Here is a 25,447-nt window from a genome sequence, read left to right as displayed (position 1 = left end):
TCATTTTTTCGCTATTCATTTTTCGCTTGTTATCAATGCTAGGGGTGCGAATAGTATCGAAAGCCCAGCCCAACATAAAAAGGCCCATCAAGCCCAACAAAATCCGCGGACACATTTCTTTTCCTTTCTTATTTTTTTCACTGCAGTTGACCTGTTGACTAAATCGTCTAAACCAATTTTAATCAAAATCAAAACCAAATTAAACATGTCTAAAAAAATTAAGATTATGAGTTAAAATTGGAAAAGGGTTCGAAAACAACAACAGAAAAAAAAGAAAAAAAAAAACAAACAAAGAATCAACAATGGAAGCAATAGCAGAAGGACTATGGGGATTAGCAGATTATCACGAAACCAAAGGCGAAATAGCAAAAGCAGTAAAATGCTTAGAAGCAATCTGTCAAAGTTCAGTTTCTTTCTTCCCAATCATCGAAGTCAAAACTCGTCTTCGAATCGCAACAATCCTTCTTCATTATTCTCACAACTCTAATCACGCTAAATCACATCTTGAACGTTCCGTTAGTATCTTCTTAATCCTTAATTTTTCTGTTTAGTATTCAATTTTACTTAATTAATTAACGTGTTCATGATTTATTTATTTTTTTGATTTTTGTAGCAATTGCTTTTGAAGTCTATACCTTCATGTTTTGAATTGAAGTGTAGAGCTTATAGTTTGTTGAGTCAGTGTTATCATCTTATTGGAGCTATTCAACCTCAGAAACAAGTGTTGTTTAAGGGTCTTCATCTTGCTGCTTCTGTTGGAAATGAGTATGATATTTATTATACCTATGTTTTCTTTGCTTTTAATTTGTATTTTTGTTTTTGGATTTAGCGATAGAGGTTTTAAATTGCGGTTTTTTGTGATTTTAGATTTTGTGGAGTGGAGAATTGTTGTTAGAAAGTTGTTATAGGGTTTTGTTTTGGTCGAGTTGCGGCGCGTGGACCATTTTTTATAACTAGGAATGGAATGTGTTTTTGAGTTGGTCAACAATATGGTTTTAAGAAAAGATTCGTAATTGCGGTGGAGTGGAGAATTGTTGTTAAATAGTGGTTAATACTTAGTAGGGTTTTGTTTTGGTTGAGTTGTGGCGCGTGGGCGGTTTTTTAAAATTATGAATGAAACGTGTTCTTTTGTCAACAATATGGTTTTAAGAAAAGATTCGGAATTGCGATTTTCATGGAGTGGAGAATTGTTTGTTGTTAAATAGTGGTTAATAGGGTTTTGTTTTGGTCGAGTTGTGACACACAGACGGTTTTTTAAAACTATGAATGAAATGTGTTCTTTGGTCAACAATATGGTTTTATGAAAAGTTTCGTAACTGCGATCTTGGTGGAGTGGAGAATTGTTGTTAAGTAGTGGGTAATAGGGTTTTGTTTTGGTCAAGTTGCGACCCGTGGATGGTTTTTAAAAATTATGAATGAAATGTGTTCTTTGGTCAACAATAGGGTTTTAAGAAAAGATTCGTAACTCTGATTTTGGCTTTGGAATCAAGGTTTTTGATATTTTTGCGGTTGCAATTAATATCAAGGAATGCAACAAGTTCACAATTTATAACCTTGGTCAAAGATGCTTTTTTTTTTCTCGCTCTATTTCATTACAATGTTACCTAGTTCTTGCAACATAAAAACTGTTATGTTGCAGCCTAGATTGTGATTTGGTCCTTTATTTAAAACCTCAGTATCCATCTTGTCGTGATCCTAGATACTGCGGAGAGTTGGAGTCAAATGTGGTTGGTACAATTTCAATCGTAGTCAAATTGCAGTCGTAGAGACAAAATTTAATGATGTCGCTATTGGCAACCCGACAACCGCAATTTGGGTTGTGATATCCCAACTTTTTTACGTCTTTGCGATCACAATTAATAGTAAGGATTGCGGCTGCAACCACAAGTTAAAACCTTGGTCAACAATTGCTCTTGCTTTATTGTTTGTTTGTTAGATCTTGCTTTCTTACCCTGGTTTAGATGAATATATAAAATTGTGATTTGTTGGCTACTTTGGACAATGTTATTAGCATGTCTGGTTTAGCTTTTGCTTTTCGAACAAAGCTAACATATTGTTGCTTTGGTGAAAAATGCATTGGGAGGTTTCTCTTTCTTTTCTTGTATGTAAATCAAACAGAGTAGTTAGTACAACAGGTAAGTGTTGGGGGGGTGTGGGGGGGGGGGGTGGGGGGCATGTATAGCTAGATGTCAAGAAACAGTGTCGAACAATAGGGATACATATTTACACTTTGTTGTCCCTCTCCCTGACTAACTGTAACTGCCATACATTTTATCTGGGATCCACTAGAACAGTAGCTATTGATAATAAATAACAGTTGTATGCTTCGTTTGTAAATTATAAAATGCTCGGTGCGTATACTTATTTCTTAACTTGAGGGAGAGAGTGTAAAAAACAGTAGCTATAGCCTGCATATAGTGAATAGTAATGGTGATTAGTATGAAAGGAAATTCATAATTGTACCTTTTACATCATTTGTTTGCTTTTTTTTCTTTCCATATCCCCTATCATTTCTGCTTTTCCTTTTCACACATTTGTACCATTTGTTTCTTGCTAAATAGAAAAACTCAATAGTAATTGTATACCTATACGGCTATGCCTACAGTTTCAGCCTGAAAAATTACCTTTTGCTTTTTCACATGGGTATTTATGTCTAATAATATATGTCAAAGGTGTTCAATATTATGTATTGATGAACATCTGGAAACCTTAATTTTATTTAATAAATTCCGGGCTTGGAAGATAGCAAATTATTTATCACATATATTTACAATTGCATGCCAAACTTACTAACTAATGCTGCTTCTACTACATGTTCATAGTTTTTTATTTATTTTGTTGAAGGATTTCAACGAAGTTGTGGTCTTGCAACTTCAATTCACAGCTTGCAAATGCTTTGACAGTTGAAGGAGACTACCGGGGTGCATTCTCCGCATTAGAATGTGGATATATCTGTGCTACTGAAGTACGCTATCCAGAGTTGCAGGTTAGTTGTCAAAGGTTACAAGAAAAGACATCTCGTTTGCTTCCTTGTCAGCTATTTCCATGAGATTCTAGTTAACTGAATTCTTACCACTAATAGGTAGTAGAATCTTTTGGCAGCTTTACCTTTTCAACTTTTGTACCAAAAACCCTAAAATCACTTTTGTAATAACTCTTAAAGTTATAATGTAAATCTAATTTTTTTTAATGATTAAACCCCCCTTCTGTTTTTCCTTCCCTTGTTCTTAACTCCTCACCTTCATCTTTTTTACCTGCTTACATTATGACAATTTTACTTCTTTTCACACTTGTTGCATGTGTGTCAACACTCTAGTTTTCTAAAATAATGGGTACTCCAACTATTATGAGTTTGCTATAATATTGCCATCTGTCTGTCTGTAATTCCTTCGTTTTATCATAATGGACCAGATGTTCTTTGCCACTTCAATATTGCATGTCCACCTCATGCAATGGGATGATAATAATTTGGTTGAGCAAGCTGTTAATAAATGCAATGAGATTTGGGAGTCAATTCTGCCAGATAAAGTGAGTACAAATGTTCCTTAGCTTCATGCTCTTCTATGTAGACAATGTACACTTATAGACATGTGCATGTTTTCAACTGAACTGTATCATGTTTCCTGTTTAATTTAATCTAATGTTTTATTCATTTGCTTCCACACAATCCTCAGAGACGACAATGCCCTGGCTTGCTCTTTTATAATGAGTTACTGCATGTATTCTATCGAACGCGACTATGTGATTACAAGGATGCTGCACCCCATGTAGACAATCTGGATGCTGCTGTGAAAGCTGATAGGAAGCAAACACAACATATGCAAGAGCTAGTGAAGGAGCTCAGTGCTTTAGATCAAAGTCTTTCCAGGAATGATCTTCACTACAGGGAAAGGGCAGCATTGTCTGAAAAGCAAGCAATGATTCAAGAACAGCTGAGAAACATGAATGGGTTCAGTTCAATTGGGCAGGAATCTCTTGAACCAGTATATTTTGGGAATAGCAGAAGGACACTGGGAGATAAGCTTCAGTTAGCACCACCTCCTATTGATGGGGAATGGCTTCCTAAAAGTGCTGTCTATGCACTAGTTGATCTGATAGTTGTTGTATTTGGGCGCCCAAAAGGACTGTTTAAGGAGTGTGGAAAGCGCATACAGTCTGGGATGCGTATAGTTCAAGGTTATTCAACAACTGTTTTTGCCTTGTTTATTTGCATATTTTACTTCTTTTGGCTATGGATCGATTTATTGCTGGTGGCATATATCATTAGAGACTGCAAATACAAAATAGAAATTGCTTGTTATGGTATATGAATGCAATTTGTATTAATATGCCGTCCAACTTAGTCTCTGATGATCTTTTGTTTTGTCTGAGTTATACCTCTCTACTTGCACTTCCGCCACCTATCATCGTTACTACTTGCCAAATATTCTATATGTCCAATCACAGATTCACAGCCGTAAAATGTCTTTTATGTTGGTTTCTAGGATTTAATTAATGTCAAATGCATTTTTGAAACATGGCTCCTTTGGATTATTCTTTCTGAAAGTGTGATCAATGAGTTGATTTGTTTCTGTTATTCGTGCAAATGGATTTCCATATTGTTCATCATTGCTGTGGAGACTGAGTAATCCTTGCCACTTTCAACTCATATTTCTTATGGAAATAATTTTTCTTCTTTGCAGATGAGTTATCGAAGCTTGGAATTACTGATTGTGTCAGAGGTGAGATTCATTTTACTTATTTTACCTACAAGATTTTATGCTTTCATGCAACAAGGATTCCATATTCAACCTTGTTGAGCTTTCTTGTTAAGCAGAAGTGGACTTGCCACCATCTTCTATCTATATGGCTGGAGTATACTTGATGCTACTGATTCAGTTTCTTGAAAACAAAGTGGCCATAGAGCTCACACGAGCAGAATTCATCGAAGCACAAGAGGTTGGTTATGTTTCTGTTGTGCTTATATATTTGGGTTCTTGTTGTATATTATGTGATCCCTAAGGACGAGTAAAGATGTTAATGGCTTATCGTGGCTCACGTGAAAGGAGAAAGAGCTCACAGTATACTAAACATGTTGTAGAACACAATTAAAAACACAAGGAGAAAAATTAAAGCCCTGTTAAACAAAGAAAACTAAATCATTTGATAGAAACTCAACAAAAAAAAAAAAAAACAGTAGGACAAGAATAATATTTTTTTGCAGAACAGAGTCTGAGAAACTCATAATTTACAAAACAGTGTGAAAGAAATAGAGAGATGTACAGTAAAAATGGGATATATGCTGAGCAGAATAAAGAGGGCATGAAAGGAATGGAAATACATAATACAAAAGGAGGAAAACAAAACATGGCTTGCTTGCATCAATGATATACTTTAGAAAACTGAAGTCATTGATGATAGGCTATTCACTGGAGATGTGCTGTTCACCAAAGATGGGCAAGTGAGATATGATAGAGATGTGTGGGTGATAATAGGCAACAGAGAAGTGCAAGTGATAGATGGCTAAAACGTTCAGTGAGTTGAGTGTAAAATGGGTTTTTAGCGTTTAAAACAATTTGGGTTTGTTTTGCCCATCTTTCTTTTCCTTTTATGCTGATTAGTGATTTGGATGTTTTTCTGCCATGCTGTCAAGGAAATAGTGACTTCCATGTAAAAGCCGCCCCACATGGCCTCATTTAAGAACAACGATGATGGGATTGAGAAGATGTGATAGCTTGCATTGTATTCTGTTAAACTTCAAATCTCAATAAATACCCACCTTATTAGCTGGCTTGCTTCTGCAGATGTTTTTCTTGTACTAGTGTAGTGGATTTGAAAAGTTGGCAGTAAATTTGCATCCTGTTATACTTCAAATTTGAAATAATTAATGCATTCTGTACGAATTTTCAGGCTTTGTTAGAGATGAAAAATTGGTTCATGCGGTTTCCAACTATATTACAGTCATGTGAATGCATAATTGAGATGCTTAGAGGCCAATATGCTCATTCTGTTGGCTGTTATAATGAAGCCATCTTTCATTATATTGAAGCAGTAAAGGTATATATAGGTTATATCTATAACATACATGTGATAATTTTGCAGCGATCAAGATTCAGTTTTTTTAATGGTGATATACATTCATATGCTGGTTTAGCTTGCTTGAGATCACACTTAAGGTTTTTTTGTTTAGATAATGATATGAATTGTTGATGTGGATTACTTAATGGTCATCCAGAAATAACTTCATATTTTTGTGTAGCTTACAGACAGCAAATCAATGCAAGCTATGTGCCAAACTTATGCAGCTGTTTCTAATATCTGCATTGGGGATGCTGAATCTACTTCGCAGGTGTAGTAGCACCTCTAATTGAATCAATGCTACTTACTTTTTATTATGCAGGTTGATTCCGTGAGCATTTTTTTTTAACCAAAACAGAGTTTTCCTGCAGGCACTTGATTTGATTTCGCCAGTTTATGGAGTAATGGATTCTTTTGTAGGCGTTAGAGAGAAAACAGGTGTTCTTTTTGCATATGGTCTTTTATTGATGAAGCAACAGGATCTACAAGAAGCAAGGTAATTTTTCGTGTAATTTTTGTTCAAATTCGATCAGGGTTATTTGACTGGATGTGAAACTCCAATTAATAGTCTTGTTTGTATGGAAAAAAAGATTTCCCCAAGAATTTGGTTCACTTCATTTGTAAATACAAACTATAACATTGCCACCGTCTGCTTTGTCTGCATCACAACTATCATTCTTCAATTTGTTTAAAATAACTTCTTCTAGATTAGATTATTTTCAAAATAGCTTATCATTTAAAGCTTTCGGACACAAAAAACAATCAAGCTCTCTGACAGCTAGTTATTTTCATTTTTCAAAATAGAAGTCATTTTTTTTCCTGGAAATAATAAGCAAAGATCAATAATTAGTTTATGTGCAAATGCAATTTAAATGAGAGAACATTTGTCTTAAAGAAAATATTTACCACACATTTCTCAGTATCTCATGATTATTTGAATTTTTACATGTCTAAGTGAAGAAGACTTGAATCACAAAATTCATGAGCTTGAAGAGAGTTACAAATCAGTTTAGAAAATCAGACCGGACTGTCCAGTTCCACCGGAAAACTGTTGAACGGGCATTATATCTGGTCCGGTGAATACACATATCAAAATTGTTTCAGTTGAAATATCTGGTCAAATACTTGGCTCTGGACCAGTCAAGTCATTTAAATCGGCTGGATTTGTTTTTCCATTCCATTTCGTCAAACAATCCAAACAACATGGACACCAATTTTCTTGCCCCGAACGTGCTATATAGTGCATGTAATCGCACTGTTCTTATATATATATATATATATATATATATATATATATATATATATATATATATATATATATATATATATATATATATATATATATATATATATATGTATTTCTTTGGCAAAAACGGTGTTATTATACTCCCTCCATTCTTTATTATAAGAAAAAAAATTCATTTTTTAGGTTCATTTAATAACCGGTGTATCTGGTCTATAATATAGATACGATGCATCAATCATTCAATGAATCTAAAAAGTGATTTTTTTTGCTTATAATAAGGAACTGAGTGAGTATTTATTTTTGATAAAATATATTTTTATCTATGTATCTACATGAAAGAATATACTTTACCTATATTTGTGATCCGCAGTTTAACGGTTGACCCTCAATTTTTTCATTTCAATGGTTCAGTTTTTTAAACATTAAATGGACACAAACAATAAGAACAGTTTCTGTGCCTTAGTTTAATGTTTCTATTTCTTCCTCTTTCCTCTAAGTTGCAAATTTGTTGTAGAATTCGCTTGGCGAGGGGATTGCAGCTGACACATACTTATTTGGGGAACCTTCAACTTATTTCCCAATATTTGACAACCCTTGGCAGTTTGGCCCTTGTATTGCGTGACACTGTACAAGCCAGGGAGATATTGAGATCATCTTTGACCTTGGCAAAGAAGCTTTATGATGTTCCTACTCAAGTATGGGTGCTGTCTGTTTTGACAGGTATTTCTTTTACTAGTTTTTTTATTGTAGCATCTTTTTTATTACTTTTAAATGTGCCCAAGTTATAGTTTGCAGCTCACGCTATTTTATTCTTGACTGTGTATTTAGATAGCTTCCACCATGTCTTGCATCTCTTGCATTGTGCTCTGTTCTGGTTTATTGATAAATATTGTTGAAGAGTACCGGGTATGGAAAGTCCGGCGTCTTTTCTCTCCGAAAGCATGGACTGATTGTCTAGTTTATACAGCAATCTTTTACTTGTTTGAGTATTGCACTGCATGGTAACTCTAGGCCAGATTCTGGGTTTTATTTGTCCAAATGATCTGCAAGAGGTTTGCAGATTGTAAATGCAGTTTTTCAGTGATTAGGTCACCCTGATTCAATCTTGTTCACAAAGTAATCCCCTCTGTTCCTGATATGTCAAATTTTGTCATGGGTTATAGTGGGAGAGTGAAGAGGCAGGTCTTTTTTTTTTTGTTTAATCTTTAAACGAATTGCGAGACGAAAATCTTTTCCCAAGAATCCTGTAGATATGGTGAGTCTTCTCTTTGTAAGAGCTGATATGGCTCATTTGCTGGTATACAGTTATTTGTTTTCTTTAATTTATAGTCTTTTATCAATTGGTCCAAATTGTCAGATTCGAACCAGCAATCTAAGGATATCATTGTTTGGAACAATTGATCCCAGCCCTGTTTCAGCCTCATTACTTAGACTCAAAGATTTTATCCATGGTTGTCAAACTCTTGACTACTCAAAATTATATGGATTTGTTAGTGTAAACTTGGGCAGACTCGTAGAGATTCACACAGAATCAGAGGTTTGAGGGTGTTTGAACTTTGAACTAGTCAATAACATAATGGTTATTTTCTCCCATGAATGCCTGAAATGGATATCGTTGAATGATAAGGCTGCGTGGTGCAGAAGAAAACATTAACTTGAGTGTTATAATGGTAGTTAAAAATCGTGATTCTACTCATAAGCCCGCACGATCTTACAGTCTTATACGAGTTGAGTCCATGGAGATTTAATGAGTTTTCATAGACTCTCATGTTTGAAAACTTTGATTCAAACCAAGACATTTGGTTCAAGTGGTTAATGAGCTCCCCCTAGGACGGATCGTTCGGGAGAACCCGAATTCAATTTCTGGTGGGAACAATTCTTGGCCAGGCTTGCTTTACTTACCTCGCGGCCGAACTCTGGATTACCGGGGCCCCCTTCCCCCGGGAACCAGAGGGTTAATACCAAAAAAAAGCCACTTTGATTCAGTAATTACCAGATGCATTAGCTGTCATATAGTGGCAACTTTGATAGACAAACAGATGGGTGGATGGATGTGTTTTCTCCATTTCTTTCTTGTAAATGTTTACTTTTATTTATAAAAAATACTATATGAATATACTTCTTCGTTGTTGCAGCTTTATATAAAGAATTAGGAGAAAAGGGAAACGTAATGGAGAATGCTGAGTATCAGACAAAAAAATCAGAAGATTTGCAGAAGAGATTAGCTGATGCACAAGCATCCATTTGTCACATCGAAATAGTAAGCTTATATTGACAAAGTTGCACTATCTCTGTGTTTAAGCTTTTAGTGAATTAATTTGTTTCACCATTTTGATTAACAGATTGACAAAGTAAGATTTGAAGGTATGCAGCTCCATGAGTTGGACATGAAACGTGCAATGGCAGGTCCAACTGTTGGCATCAATCTTGATATTCCAGAATCTATTGGCCTGTCAACACCTTCACCTTTTCAACCATCGATAAGGCTAGTTGATATAGATGGTAATAGTAGTAGAAGACATGGAAAACGGAGAATATAGTGTTTTCCTCATGGAAGTGAACCTGGTACATTATTGTGAATTAGTTGTAGGTAATTACTCCAAGGTGCAAGCAGGTTGACGAGTTTCATCCAGAAGGTTTCATGATGTTACCTCTCGTCAACAAGTTTGTCTTTCATGCAAAGCATCTGTTGAAGATCCTGTACAGTTAATTTAAGATGTACTCTGTTACTCCTAGTATGATAGACAGTAGAACTCACTGGTTAACATGTTAACATATTATTATAACAGAGTTTGTTGTATCATAAGAGAAAAAATTAGAATAGGTTCTATAAGGTAGTTCAGTTAGAATTTCTTGTGTTCAATTCAGCTATTTAAGCCATTGTTTTTAGTTAATAGATGTCAATTTGCTTTCTCATTTAGTGATGTCATATTGGAAATCAACTGCAAAAGTGTTAAACGATAGTATTTGCATTATTTCTTTTAGGAAATTAATGACTTGTAAGAGCATATGTAATGGTCTTTCTCATAGAACTTACTTTGATTTTTATACGCCACTAATAAGTAGTCCTTTCAATACTGTCATATTTTTGCAACTCATAAACATTTTGCTTCAATAGTAAGGTATAATAAATTAATGCTTAATTGCATTTTTGGTCCCTTATCTTTATTTTAGGTTTTAAGTTGGCCTCTTATCTCTTAAAAGTTTCAAGTTAGTCCATTATATTTTCTGCAGGTATCATGTTGGTTTCTCCCGTCAAATTTTTCACTATTACCATTAAATTTAGACACGTGGCAAATAGAAACCACACTTGGAAAGATGACACGTGTCCAAATTTAACGGTAATAGTGAAAAATTTGACGGAGGGACCAACTTAAAACCTACAGAAAAGATAAGGACCAATTTGAAACTTTTAAAAGACAAGGGACCAACTTGAAACCTAAAATAAATATAAGGACCAAAAATGCAATTAAGCCATAAATTAATGATGATAGAATATCTTATTGCAACCAAAGATTAATGATAATACCTTATCTTATTTAAGCTATTTTTGCAAATTTTATGTTATCCATATTGCTACATCAAGTTCTTTCAATGGTGTGAAAAAATAAGAAACAAATTCATCCTTCTATAAAATTCACTAAAATACTCTTATGCAGAGTAGAGGTTTCTTAAATATTTTTATAGATTTTACTGTTGAATGATATTTATTTTGTAAAACCATTTTTGTTTTTGACGGGTTGTAAAACCAATTCTTATACAAGCAATTGGTTCTTATAAATATTTAGGAATAAAAAGTATTTGTTTTAAAAAAGTAACAACGGACAAGACTAGTTGAAGTTTTTAAAAGATTATATTATTGAAGTAAAATGTAAATTCAAGAGTTCGGTCTATTGGTCAAAAAAAAAACAGATTTTGTACTTGAATGTTTTGGGTTCGAACCCCTTTAATGCCTTGGAGGAGTTAAATATAAATTCCTTTTATGAATGTAGGTGAATTACCTAAAAATAACACTGAGATATTGTGCATCATTTAAAGAATCTTAGGTGATCGGTAACTAAGTAGATCAAAAATAAATATTATTTGGTACATGCTTGTTTTCACATTGAAATTACATTTAAAGTGCGTCTTCCTTAAAGCATCTATTTACAACTTCTCAGTATTCATGATAAAATTGTCATGAAACATGAGAAAGCGGAGAGAAACGTCAAACCAAACATAGCACTATTGTACTTATATTTTCCATTCTCAATCAGAACATAGATAAGTTATATAAAGTTTTTCGTAAAAAATAAAAAAGTTATATAAAGTTTAAATAAACATGACATGGTGGTGCAATAGCCAAATATTTGACATTCTTTTTTTGATAAAAAAATATAAGGGTCATGTTAAACGATGCACTTGTTAAGCATACCAAAAATAAAAATAAAATATAAAGTTAATGTTGAGAAAAACAACTTTTTACACTTTTCAATGCATTGAATGCAAGAGTTTCAAGACAAAATTTCCTTATTTATTTGTTTAACTAGTGCACCGGGTGCACTATTTAACATTTTCCAAAATATAAATATTTTTCTACTCTTGTTGATGAAACATATAAGATACGATGTTTCAATAAAAGTATATCTAATTTTAGCGTTAAATAAATTTGTTGCCCTTATAAATATTTCAAATTTTATTTTTACTCTAAAAATTTAAGCAAGTTTTAGTCCCTTAAACGTTTTCCGTTATAAATTTTGGACTCTGCTTTTAAATCAATTCATGTGTTCATATCTTAGATATCTCAAATAAAAGAGCATATTCGTAAGTTTGCTTATCCAAAAATAACGTCAATGTGCCCACGTCAAAATAAGGTTAAAATAAAGGTGCAACAAAAAGGTGATGTGATAATTAGAGATGGTGTCAAACCTCTACAAGATAAGAAAGTTATAGACATTGAGAAAGACGATGATACGAAGGTTGAATATTTGAGTGTCGAGGATGAAACAATAGATCTAGCCAAAGGTTATATCATTATAATTGATATTTTCGAGTTCTCGTGAGCATAGTTCAGTTGACAGGGACATTGCATATAATATACAGAGACCGATGTTCGAATCATGGTAGTCTCATTTATCCACTTAAAAGGTGAAATTCTAATCACTAGACTACTTAATAAACAAAAGAAATTGATATTTTGATGTAAAATGATTAGAATTAGAAACTATAGGCTAACTATTATATGTGAAATGATATTTTGATATAATGTACTTATTTATGTCATTCTTGTCTTTTGCTATGTTCATTGATGATGTAATATTTTTATTTTTATTTTTTATGGTATCCTCCCGGTTCTGTGTCCTAGAAATCGAACCTTCTTTTCCTTCATTCAAGTTCTAGAACTCAAATTAATCTTGTACAATAATTTAAATTTTAACAGGAAGCAAATTGCATCTGAATTCTAAGTAAAAATTACATCAAAATCAATAAAACAAATTACATAAAATTGTGTCAGAATGAAACTAACTAGGGTTTGCCGTCGACATCTTTCTATAGGGATAAAAGATGAGATGGCTCAACTCTCCACTTTTGAAGTCAGGATGAGAGCAGATGAATTATCTTGTCCACACTCACAAATGTGACATAATTACCCATCCATTAAATAAGTTATATTTCTGTTGCAATTTGCAAACAACTTAGTAGTTTTCGTTTGATTGGTCATATAATGTTGCCGTTCTTCATTTCCAAACAGCCAATTGTTGATTAGCATAACATTCTCAATCATCATCAAAGAAGAACAATAAGAACGTTATGACTAATCAATGACGAACTATGGAGTCGTTTACCCACAAACTTGAAACTTTTGAGAATAATTGACAACAAAATAGTTGAGAGAAGAAATGATAGGTGTGGTGTGGGGGATGAATGATGTGAAGAGCTACAAATAAAACAAGTATCCTCTACAAACGATAGGTAGAGCTACAAATAAAACAAACATAAAAAACAAACTAATCCTATAAATTCTAAACATATCTTGAAAATTTTAAATAAAAATAAAAATATTAAATTTTAATATTGTCTTCTTTTAAATATAAATCTAAAATATATTTAAATTTAAAATCTTCAAAAAATATTTAGACATTTTATTTTCAACACATCTCATATACATATAGTCCAAGAAAATCATATGAATAGTAAACAAGTCAAAAATAAGTCATTTATTTTGAGATGACAAGAGTTACAAACTAACATATTGTGTTGGTCATTTTCAGAATATTCCATTTTATTCAAGTGAGAAAATATCCTTTCTTCCTTAAAAAAAAAACAAAAAAAAACGTATCCTGTCTTGTTGGCGAATTGAGAATCCCTGCATTGACTTCTCTTCATTACAAAAGAAAATAAAATATTAAAAAAAAAAAGTTTAATTGATATACATGTACAATGTTATTTAGTTTTACACGATCATCCAAAACATGATTGATATTGATTGAAAATATAAAATTATTTTACGTTAGGTGTCAAACACGTTTATGTATCTAACCCTCCGCTGCAAAATAATGAACTTGACTCAGAGAAACGGAAAAGGGAGAACCCCGGTTTCTTCATAACCCACATTTCTCGGTCCAGCTACACATGCTAATACTGAAAGATCTCTTCCCCTTCACCCCTTGCTTATTATTCTCTCTCATTCGATTTAGTTACAAAGAGGCGAAGTAGTGGTCTCTTTCTCTCTCAAAATGCTTGCCGCTGCTTCCAGGCACGCCAGACCTACAGCTGGCAGCGGCAATCGTATCGGGTCACTTCTAACTGCTTCCGGCATCACCACCGGTTACTCAATTCCCACCACTAACGGTTACCGTTACGGTTACAATAACGGAATCAGTTACAGTAACTATCACCACAAAACATGCCCAAGCTTACTTTTCTCTATCAAAGGCTTTCTCTCTGAATCATCATCATCATCATCATCATCACCATCTGGCAGAGTAACCAATTCATTCATATCATTACCTGTTTGTTCAAATGCCTAACTGAATTATTTTTTTTAATTTCGTTTTTGATTTTTATTTGTTGGATTCAATTTCTACTATTCAAATTCAATGATTTTGATTTTGTGTGGTGCAGAATTTGAAGGTAGATGGAAAAGCATTGTTTTCAACTTCAGCTAAAACTGATGATGGAAGTCAGAAGAACCAAAAAAGTTCTACTACTGTTGCTAAATCGCCTCCAGGTGGTGGGCAAATGGCGGATATAAAGATCCTAAAATCACTTGCTGGTTACATTTGGATGAAAAATAATCTCGAATTTCAGTTTCGGGTTGTTGCTGCATTGTTTTTACTTGTTGGAGCTAAGGTTAGTGGGTTTTGGTAGCTTTTCTTCAATAAAATGCTTATTGTTTAAGTGATTATGTAGAAGTTGTTTATTTTATGCTTGTAGAGAGAATGAGAGTAACTATGCATTTGCTCTGTATAAAGTATAAACATTTTATAAATTGTTATGGGAGATTGCGAAAATAAATAAACTAGTAAATGTCCAATTTCGTTGCTGAAATTGTAGGATTGTACCAACCTAGTTCTCTATATTAACATTATTCCAATGATTCCAAAAATAGAAAAATATTAGTCAAAGTCGTCCATCTATTTGTATTTGGTATTTGTAGCGACTGTAATGAGCAGGGACGGAGCCACGTACAAGCCTCTGGGGGCTCATGCCTGCACTAATTTTTGAGGAATAATTTTTCCATATATAATAATATATAAACATTTGGTTAGACCCACATCAATATATCATCCAACAGAAAGTTGTTATTAGTCGAAAGCTTCATTCCCTTTGACTTCATCACCCATTCACTCATTATTTCTCACTGCAATTAAAAACAAACACGCCTCACTATCCCCTGTTTCATTAATCATCTGAATAAATGAAAGAGGCAAATCAACCACTCCATTTTTTATTCTTGTTTTCTAATCTTCTTCTCCCTTTATTCTTGTCTCTCTCTTTCTCCTAGTGTTGTTGTTAGTTAGTTTTGGTAGTGTTATAGTTTGTTAACCACTAGTGTTGTTGTTGGTATTTAATTTTACTCTTTAGTTTTGTATACTGAATTAATAATATTTTCTTAAATTTTGTTTTCCCTCAATTGTTTTTAGTATCATTGTATATGATATGAGTTCTAGGGTCTAAAATGTATGCGTATGATTTGAACATAATTTTAATTGTGGTATTTTTATTTTATTTGTACATGTAAAAGTTTTTCTTAAAAGAAAGTTAAGTTTTTCTTCTATCATTTGATAAATGTGAAAGTATAAAATTTGGTTTATATCTGAACAAAAGGTAATTGAAATTTGATTTGAAAAAATCTTCCTAATAATTCTGAGTTGAGGGCAAGTATATGACAAGTCGTACCGAACAATTTTAATGTATATTTATGCTCTAAAAATGAAATAATATATACATTTATCGTTAAAAATTTGTATATATGGTGCCCCCACTTTGCATAATTTCTGGCTCCGTCACTGGTAATGAGTAATGACATTATGATGGTAATCTTGGAGATGCATTTCAAACTTAGTGAATAATGTTAGGGATGTATTGGATAACATATCCAAACAGAGGTACGAATTGGATTAACATTTTACAAGTTTAGGGTTTATTTTGGACTGTGGAAAACTAAATTAATACGATCCTATAATTTTAGGTACTGTATTGGGTATTTTACTGTAAATAAATTGCAAACATCTTATGAGCATATAAGCTACTTTATAAGCTCTTGTGAACAATTACCCAAGTACTAATGCCATAATAAGTTAAGCCCAAATTAGCTCTTCGAGACACCCTCTTATTCATTGTGTTGTGGCTAACTACGTAACATGATGATACTATTGATTAGTGACTATTGTTGTTGGTAGTTGATCTTTGCTGCTAAGTCACTTATTCACTTGTGATGGTCCATGCTCTATTTCTATGTTTCAGGTTGTGAATGTTCAGGTCCCTTTCTTATTCAAGCTTGCAGTTGATTGGTTAAATACTGCCACGGGCAATGCTGCTGCTGTTGCTTCAAATCCTACTGTGATGGCCCTTTTTGCTACCCCCGTGTCAGTGTTGATTATATATGGGATTGCACGTTCTGGAGCTTCTGCTTTCAATGGTATTTATAAATGAATGATTGATATACTTGTTTTGTCTACCTATTGAAGTTGGATTTACCTATTGAGATGGACTTGAAAGTCATTATAATTCTAAATTTTAGTGCCTAAGCCATTGAAAACACTTGTTGAAGTTACATTTTATACTCCTTGGATTTCAACCTATAATCATGTTAAAGATTTAAACTTTGGTTTTTTTTTTTCTTAGTCAACTAGTAGTAATAGCAATGATAAAGTATATATTTAAGAACTGAAATGAATTATTAAAACAAAGCAAAGGAAATATGGAAATAGGAGTGCAGTAGTGCCACGGCAACCACAACACCCTTGAAACAGACATTCTCATAATATTAGTGATGAAAATTGTAGGCAAAGATACATTTTTAAAGATGCAGAATTCTCAGAAAACTAAACATTAACTCTGCAATAAATAATTACAATGGTTCAGATGGACCTTCAATGACTGAGCCATGAGCTTGACTAATGACATCTGATAGGAACCATCCAAACTAACTAAGAATGACTTCAAGTTCAAACACATTGAGACCATAGTCATGCCTAATAAGGTTTGATCTTTCCAAAAGAGCATAAAATACTACAAAAATTGCTCAAATAGCTACTAATAAATGTATTAAAAGGTTTCCCAATTTTAGGCACCTATTCAAAGTCCAAACTTTTGCTTCAGAGATGAATTGGCTTTTGCATGCTTATAGACTGTAGGAAGCAAAGCCTCAAATAGCACATGAGCTAACGTGGTAGCGGCGATTCTCCTCTATTAAATATTGGCATTGCAATATTGATGTAGTTACTTATATCTATGTCTCTTTGAGAAGAGCCTTGGTTTTTTAAAGATTCATTCTGTTGACTTCCGTTTAAATGATATAACTAATTGTTACAGAACTGCGGACTGCTTTGTTTTCCAAGGTAGCATTGCGAACAATTCGTTTAGTTTCAAGGAAGGTATGCTACTTTCATGAGTTTGGTTCATCTGATAAGTAGAAGTATTTTCTGAAAATTTGTTTGTATCAATACATTACACAATTTTTTTTTATTATATAAACAGTTGTGGTGTATCTTCCACCTATTTTTCAAAATCCCAGAATAGTTGGTTGTATGATGTCATGATATTCAATTTAAATTTATGTTAGTGTCTGACTGTTGCAGGTCTTTTCACATTTGCATGACCTTGACCTTCAATATCATCTAAGGTATGGCTTCTGCCATTCAGATGTGTCTAATCTGTCTCTACCTTTACACATGTTTGTGTGTGTGAATGAATGATTGAGAAAACTCAGAAAAGTAAGGTTTTATTACCCAAGTAACAGCCAACATGCACTGAGCAAATAATGAAATAAAAACAAAAAGAAGGAAAATATATCTGAGAAGAGATACTTCTCTGCGCAGTGGCTAATATTCACCTCTCTTTATGCTTTTCATATGGATTGTGGGTGTGTTGTCCATTGTTTCATTGTGTATGCCTCTCACCTAATTAATTTTTTTTCCAGTCGAGAAACTGGTGGATTAAGTCGAATAATTGATCGTGGTAGCCGTGCAATAAATTTCATTCTCTCCGCTATGGTGTTCAATGTAGTACCCACTGTATTAGAGGTATGCCTCAGTTTTTTTCTTGTTTCTTAGTTATGTTTTCCCATAGTGTAGATCATTTAGGAACAGAACATGGAAGATATTTAGTGGGAATTGTATCTTCACCTTTTAACTCCGTGGTGTCTATGTTTTCATTAACAATTTTTGTAAATTATTTTATCATCCCAACTCTGGCTTCTTTCTTCTTGAACAACTTCAACAGATTTAACACATATCCATCCAGATATCTATGGTATCAGGTATACTGGCCTACAAATTTGGAGCACCTTTTGCATGGATTACTTCCCTGTCAGTTGCTGCTTATGTTGTTTTCACACTTTCTATCACACAGGTATGATACCTTGTTATATACGTTACTGGCATCGTGTCACCTTTGTATTTCATTACATTTTGTATTTCCAGTTCTCAGTATGTTTGTTATTGGCCAACTGCACTGGTAGGACAAATGGATTTTTGAAAAGTTCTTTACTCTTATGTTTCCTGCCTTTTCAGTGGAGGACTAAATTCAGGAAAGCCATGAACAAGGCTGATAATGACGCTAGTACTAGGCAAATTGATTCACTTATTAATTATGAGGTCAGCATTTCATTCACTAATAATACCAATATTTTCATTTATTATGCTGTTTTATTTTATCGTTAATGTGGTTATCACTATGGGATTGATTTTTTTTTTTTCACTCTCTTTTTATTGTTTTACAGACCGTCAAATATTTCAATAATGAAGGTTATGAAACCGATCATTATGACAAGTACCTAAAGAGTAAGTAATCAGTCTTTTGGTCAAATAGAATTTGAGACTTCGAGTTCTTGATCAACTTTTTAAAAAGCTTGGTATAGTGTCATTATTGGGAAACACCCAATCCCCAAATCGACTTCATGTATGACCTAAATAGGGCTTATAAAGCTTAGACAATCATCACTTTACAAGGCGGTTTTATGGGGTTTATTATGCCTAAAACATAAGATGGTATGAGAGCCTATTTAGATTTTTGTTATTGTTGGGCCACCCATATTATTCACGCACCAAACTCAGTAGCCTTGTGCGTGAGGTGGTATATTGGGAAAAATCCAAGTTTTACATTGGCTAGAGGTATGACCTAAATAGAGATTATAAAGCTAAGACAACTCGCACCTTACAAGCCGATTTTGTGTTGTTGCGTGAGATCCAAAGCCTAAGAAGGAAGGGAATTATGTTGTGGAAAAGGAATAATAACTAGATACTGATGTAATTAGATTTTGTACAATTTGATTTGTTGTTTTACAAAACAACTATTGTAGAATCTTCTCTCATTTTATTTTGAATGCATTGTAATTCTGATGTATGATTTATGTGCTTGTGCTGCTGTGATTTGTGATTTCACTGTTCAGGGTATGAGGATGCTGCTCTGAAAACCCAACACAGTCTTGCTTTGTTGAACTTTGGTCAAAATGCTATATTTAGTGCTGCTCTTTCTACAGCAATGGTTCTATGTTCTCAAGGAATAATGGATGGCACAATGACCGTTGGTGATTTGGTAAAGTTTAATCAAATTAAATTTGAAGTCAAGGGTAGCTTTTCTTCATTGAAGTTTTTATAAGTTCTATGATGCATGTGTTTTACTTTTATATTGAGGAAGGATCTCTTATCCTGTGGTCTCTGTAATTAGCTTCTCTTTGATTAAATGTATTTGTTGTTTTGTTTATATACAATAATGTAAATATAAAAATTCTGTCCATATTTAATAATCATGACCCTTATAATAACTAACTCAATATGCAGGTGATGGTAAATGGGCTCCTCTTCCAATTGTCTCTTCCACTCAATTTCCTTGGCAGTGTTTATCGTGAAACTATACAAAGTCTAATTGACATGAAATCCATGTTCCAATTACTTGAGGTATCTTCCCCATTAAATTTTAAAAAATTATCTTCCTCTTAAATTATATGTGTATTTTTTATTTTGAAGTTTCTTTATTTCACCTGAGTATGCACTTGTTTGTGTGAACATGATTAATATACATATATTACTTTATGTAAGTGTTAGGTACCCAATTAGGTGTTACTCTATTTGTTAGTTGATTGGAAATAATTAGGTTGGGCTAGTTAGAGGGCTAGGCTGTAATATATATTCATAAGAGGAAGGGATTAGAGGGTAGTAATCTCATTATTTTGGAAAGAATTGTGACCTCGGGGAATAGGGAACCGCAGACTCTTGAAGTTGCACTTGTTTTCAAATAGATATTCCCTATTCTTTGTAATAAAATACCAGAATATCATTTGTTGAATTATTTCTTAACTGAGTTGTTCTTTTTTCTTAATATTATTACAGGAAAAAGCAGACATTAGGGATAAAGAAAATGCAAAGCCTCTAAGATTTAATGGTGGGAGGATCCAATTTGAGAATGTACATTTTAGGTGCGTGATTGTCCCTTTACTCCACAATAATGCTACCATTCCTTTAATTGAATTTTGGCTAATACATAGGATCTGCTTGATGTGCTTAAATATGTGGTACTTGAAAGGACACATTTTGAGTTTCATGTTTAATTTTTAAAATGGTTACGGGACAGTTCAAATCTAGGAATGAGAAACAGGACAAAACTCTTAAATTTTGTTATTCCAACAAACTATGAGACAACTTCTTGTCTCAATGTTAACACTGCTTAAAAGATAAAAATACACATTTTTTTATTCAACAGTCATATCAAACCAAATTCTTAATTCAAAATTTTATGTTTTTTCTTCTCTCTATCTAAAACCCCATAATTTCGATAAGAATTATCATAAATATGATATTGATAGTTATGAAGTGACTTTATGTAATTACGGTACTTAGGGTAACTGTAATCCTTGTATTTATATTTATGTAATCTAATATATAATATTCTCCGGTGTGTACTTAAAACACAATCTCCTGTGTGCATCTTCGTTTTCTTATTTCTCAACCAGTCAAATCAAACCCATGATCTTCCCTAGCTGCCTTATAATACAAATATAATTGTTCTACACATGTTGGATATTAATAATTAATAATTTAGTTGATGCTTGCTAATTAGTTGCAGAATAGAAGGCATGGAAAATTGTATTTGATAAAAGATCTTTGCTATATTACAAAGCTAACAACACACTGATCAAATATAACTTTCGTGTTTTGACTAATATTTTTGTGATTATATATTGATTCATGCTTCAGTTACCTCACAGAGAGAAAGATACTAGATGGAATATCACTACTTGTGCCAGCTGGTAAAAGTGTTGCAATTGTTGGGACTAGTGGAAGTGGTAAGCTTCACCGTGATGAAATCATTTATTTTCTTAAATTATTTACTTGCAAAGCTGTCATTAGAAACTTTTTCCCGCTGCCTATGGTCAGTAAGAAAAATTGTTCCATGGATAGATTTTAGCCTTTTAGACCTATATCACAAATGATTTTCTCCAAGGTACTACCTCTGTTCCTAATTAGTGGCACCTTTTGGCAAAAGTTATCCCTAAATATAAGTCCCATTTCAAATTACTAGATACATTTATTATATTTTCGAAATATACCCCTAATTACTACTACTAAGGGTCTGTTTGGCAATGCCAACAAGCTATCTTACAAGTTATGTCTTATAGCTTATCCACTCTGTTTGGTAATGACAATAAGCTAGCTTATTGGACTAGCTTATATGCTTATTTATTGGGTACTGAGTCAGAGAACAACCCTTAGGCGCTATGTTCTTAAGAAGCTTCAAGTTGCCCTGCCCTAGCCTATTGTTTACTGTGACAATCAAAGCACAGTTGCCATGGCCCATAATCCTTTGCTCCATGCCAGGACATATGGAAATTGACCTTTTCTTTGTTAGAGAAAAGGTCTCGGCTAAACAACTTAATGTTGCTCATCAAAAGACAGATATACTAACCAAACCCTTATCTACTACAAGGTTTCTTGAGTTACGTGATAAGCTCAATGTGGCTCGTTCTCTTTCTCAAGTTGACCCACCTTGATCTTGAGGGTGTGTGTATGAATATGAGTTCTCAACTCTTTGGGTTTACTGCTATAATAAAAAGCAGTTTCTACCCTCTGTGTCTGAGTTAGTTTAGCTGTGCCACATCAGCATCAGTTGTTAGAAAACAGTTATAACTGCCTAACTTGCAGAGCAAGTTTGTTAGATGTGGGTGTAGGTTAGTCCCAGCAGAGTGCAGGTTAAGCACCATATAAATTCTGTAATATCTCTTTGATTCATTCAGTCAATAGAATGTTCAAGGAATACAAAATTCCATTTCAGTTTTTTCTCTTTTCTCTCAATTTTCCTTTACTTTAATATGATTTCTGGTGTGTGAATAGTCTATGCTAGTAATGTGTTTATTTCTGACATATTTCATATTCATACATGATTGACAGGAAAATCAACCATTCTCAGAATGCTATTCAGATTTTTTGATCCCCATTCTGGAAGTGTAAGAAATTAATATACTCTGTATTGGGTTTAAGCTAATATCTCTGCCATGCTATATATGACATTTAGCTTTTTCTTTTGGTGGTAATTTACTTTGTTTGTGGTAGTTTAATGTTTACCATCCTTTTCGGATTTATAAACACTAGATTTTTATACATCTTTGCTATATGAATCTAAAGATGTGTACTTGAGTTATTTTTTGGAAGTAGAGTCTCTTATTTATGGCTTATACTAGAGTCCAATGCCATGGTTTGACACATGTAATTGATCTGCTGAATGACTAGTTTAAAGCTTGGTTGTTGTCTTTTATATCTAGTAAGTTGGACTCTGCTTCTCTCCCATTCTCATTCAGAACCTGTACTCTACAGATAAAGATAGATGATCAAGATATTCGGGACGTAACCCTTGAGAGTTTACGGAAGTCTATTGGTGTTGTTCCACAAGATACTGTAAGTTAACAAAACATCTATCTCTTGAATCACGCATTGTTGCCCTTGCTTGATCTTGCAAGTCGTGAAACCTGAGTGATTATGTGTAGGTACTTTTCAATGATACGATATTTCATAACATTCACTATGGTCGGCTTTCATCAACAGAAGAGGAGGTAACTTTTGTTGTGCTGTACCTTTGCTTGCCTTTTCATTTTACAAATTTCCTTTGTTAGGTTCCAACTTGTTCTTGGCTTATGAATAACTGTATGCTTACAGGTCTATGAAGCTGCCCGGAAAGCAGCAATCCATGACACTATCATGAGTTTTCCAGAGAAATACTCCACTGTTGTAGGAGAGCGAGGCCTAAAGGTGATGAAACCACTATTTATTTTGGATAATGTTTTTCAGTATTGTGCTTTTATGATATTTTGTTTATAGGATACATATGGTTTTGTTATTGCAAATCTCAAGAGATGGACCCAATAGAGAAAATCCAATGTTATTTTCATATATGATAACATGTCAAGTTAATATGAAACTGATCTAGAATATGCAATTTTAAAGGAAACAATCATTTTGATCCCTGGATGGGTGAGACGTTGTCACTATAGTGTCAAATGTATCAGAATTGCAAACACATCCCTAGCACCTCTTTTGTTAGTGATTTTATGAATTAAATTGCTCAACGAGAAACACATTCGAGGACTAATGAGACTACCAAAAAACATATTCTAGGACCCAAAAAAAAAATATTGTAGGACCAAAATGACTAATAAAAGAGACATGGATGTGTTCGCAATTTCACTGCATATAGGGACTATAGTGACAATGCCTCACATCCAGGGACCAAAATGGTTGCAATAGTTGTAACTTGGTATGGACAAGCACTTGGAGAATCCTCCCTTAAAATTTAGCTATCAATGGGGAACGTGGGCAATGGGCATCCCTTGACACCCAAATCTCTATCGACATGCTTATGGAGAAATAAAGGAACACAGTCCTCATATTAATGTTGGGTCTCCTCCTCCCTAATTTAGTACTGTAAATAAAATTTTACGATGACACTCAAATTTTCATGGACTATGGTTTTTTAACAGTTAAGTGGTGGTGAGAAGCAACGTGTTGCCCTTGCTCGGGCATTCTTAAAAGCACCTGCAATACTGTAAGTATTCTGATCATATATATACTGGGGCACATTTCTGTGTTGTATTAGTCCAATTTCTTTAAACTGCCGTGTCATGCTCGTAGGTTGTGTGATGAAGCTACAAGTGCTCTAGACAGTACAACAGAAGCAGAGATTTTAAGTGCATTGAAGTCACTATCAACTAATCGAACTTCCATATTCATTGCTCACAGGCTCACCACTGCAATGCAGTGTGATGAGGTAAGCTCACTCTATATAGATTAACACCCTTTTGACAGTTCTCAATTTAGTGCTTATTTAATGAAATTATCACAAATGATTCCAAAACACATTTAAGTGATTTTGTTTCAATTAGTAATGTATATGTTGGACACATCTTCACCATAAGGAAAGACACTTAAAAAAATACATCTCATCCTAACAGTAGATTTGTGATAAAATATTCTACCGTTCATATATCACATTTCACATCCTTGTTGTAATCAACATTATATTCCTTTTTGCCATCACATTACTTGTATTAAACGTTTTCTTTCGGCAATGTTCAGATCATTGTTTTGGAAAATGGAAAGGTGGTTGAGCATGGACCACATGAAGTTCTCATAGCAAATGCAGGAAGATATGCACAACTTTGGGGACAGCAAAATAACACTATTGATGCAATTGACACCGCCATCAAATTGGGAGCATAAAGATTCTAGAAGAAAGCATATTTTCTCTTCAAGAGAGGGGAAAAAATGCATTGCACAATGTTAATAGCGCATCATGTATTTAAGACCATTTTGAAGTTTAGTGATACAGTCCGGTTACAAGGTCTCTTCAGCACGAGTATCACATTCCTTATTGTTGGGTAATGCAGAAGGGCGCGTCAATTTGCTATAATGGTGAATTCGGAAAATTCATGCACAATTTATTGGTGTTAGCAAGGCACACATCAGTGTTAGATAGATAAATGAAGTCTATCGGCTCTCTGTGGACAGCAAGATTTTGTATTATTATCATCTATGTAGATTATAAAGTGTATTATTTGCATAACTTAAAGCACTTTCAAATAACAAGTACTTGTATATGGAGTGCTAGAATGCTTTAGCTGGAGAGTTAACATTGTTATCAGTTGATCGCCTAACAAAAGAAACTAGATAATCATGCAATAGAGACAGGTAATCTGATATTCAGTATAATCGTTTTTTTTTAATGATTTTTTTTATTCAAATGGAAAAAAAATACAAACAATACTTTACCTACAATTCGGGTTAAATACAAGGGGTACTTGACATGGTTAAATACAAGGCGTACTTGACAGGGAGGAGAGACGAAAGAGACAAATTTTCGAGCCTGAAAAAAAAAAAACAGCATGAGAACACAAAAAAAAAACATGTCACTAAGCCGGAGGCAGACATGTATCACCTTAAAATACAATAC

The 25,447-nt window shown here is 33.6% G+C and overlaps 2 protein-coding genes across 3 annotated transcripts; both read left to right on the top strand.

Moving 5' to 3' along the window:
- Positions 1 to 160: 160 nt before the first annotated feature.
- LOC123921318 (sister chromatid cohesion protein SCC4-like) lies at positions 161 to 10,318 on the top strand. Its single transcript, XM_045973810.1, has 13 exons — positions 161 to 515; positions 614 to 765; positions 2,845 to 2,986; positions 3,412 to 3,528; positions 3,675 to 4,176; positions 4,683 to 4,721; positions 4,817 to 4,938; positions 5,890 to 6,036; positions 6,239 to 6,328; positions 6,429 to 6,553; positions 7,818 to 8,023; positions 9,439 to 9,563; positions 9,646 to 10,318. The coding sequence occupies exons 1-13, from the start codon at positions 303 to 305 to the stop codon at positions 9,841 to 9,843; spliced, it is 2,178 nt and encodes a 725-aa protein (XP_045829766.1). The 5' UTR covers positions 161 to 302; the 3' UTR covers positions 9,844 to 10,318.
- A 3,302-nt stretch (positions 10,319 to 13,620) lies between these two features.
- Positions 13,621 to 25,203, top strand: LOC123920655 (ABC transporter B family member 25, mitochondrial-like). 2 transcript variants are annotated; one of them, XM_045972950.1, is made up of 20 exons: positions 13,621 to 14,268; positions 14,408 to 14,635; positions 16,253 to 16,427; positions 17,324 to 17,385; positions 17,590 to 17,633; positions 17,931 to 18,033; positions 18,254 to 18,361; positions 18,523 to 18,606; positions 18,732 to 18,792; positions 19,401 to 19,546; positions 19,792 to 19,908; positions 20,341 to 20,426; positions 21,205 to 21,293; positions 22,396 to 22,451; positions 22,819 to 22,899; positions 22,989 to 23,054; positions 23,158 to 23,250; positions 23,979 to 24,043; positions 24,130 to 24,265; positions 24,574 to 25,203. In XM_045972950.1, the coding sequence occupies exons 1-20, from the start codon at positions 14,020 to 14,022 to the stop codon at positions 24,715 to 24,717; spliced, it is 2,193 nt and encodes a 730-aa protein (XP_045828906.1). In that variant the 5' UTR covers positions 13,621 to 14,019; the 3' UTR covers positions 24,718 to 25,203. The 2 variants fall into 2 exon arrangements, with proteins under 2 accessions (XP_045828906.1, XP_045828905.1); XM_045972949.1 differs by having other exon boundaries at positions 13,812 to 14,295.
- The last annotated feature ends 244 nt before the right edge of the window (positions 25,204 to 25,447 follow it).

This window comes from Trifolium pratense, linkage group LG4 (assembly GCF_020283565.1).
Source record: "Trifolium pratense cultivar HEN17-A07 linkage group LG4, ARS_RC_1.1, whole genome shotgun sequence".
In the NCBI taxonomy this organism is placed as follows: domain Eukaryota; kingdom Viridiplantae; phylum Streptophyta; class Magnoliopsida; order Fabales; family Fabaceae; genus Trifolium; species Trifolium pratense.
This window is presented reverse-complemented; position numbering and strand designations above follow the sequence as displayed.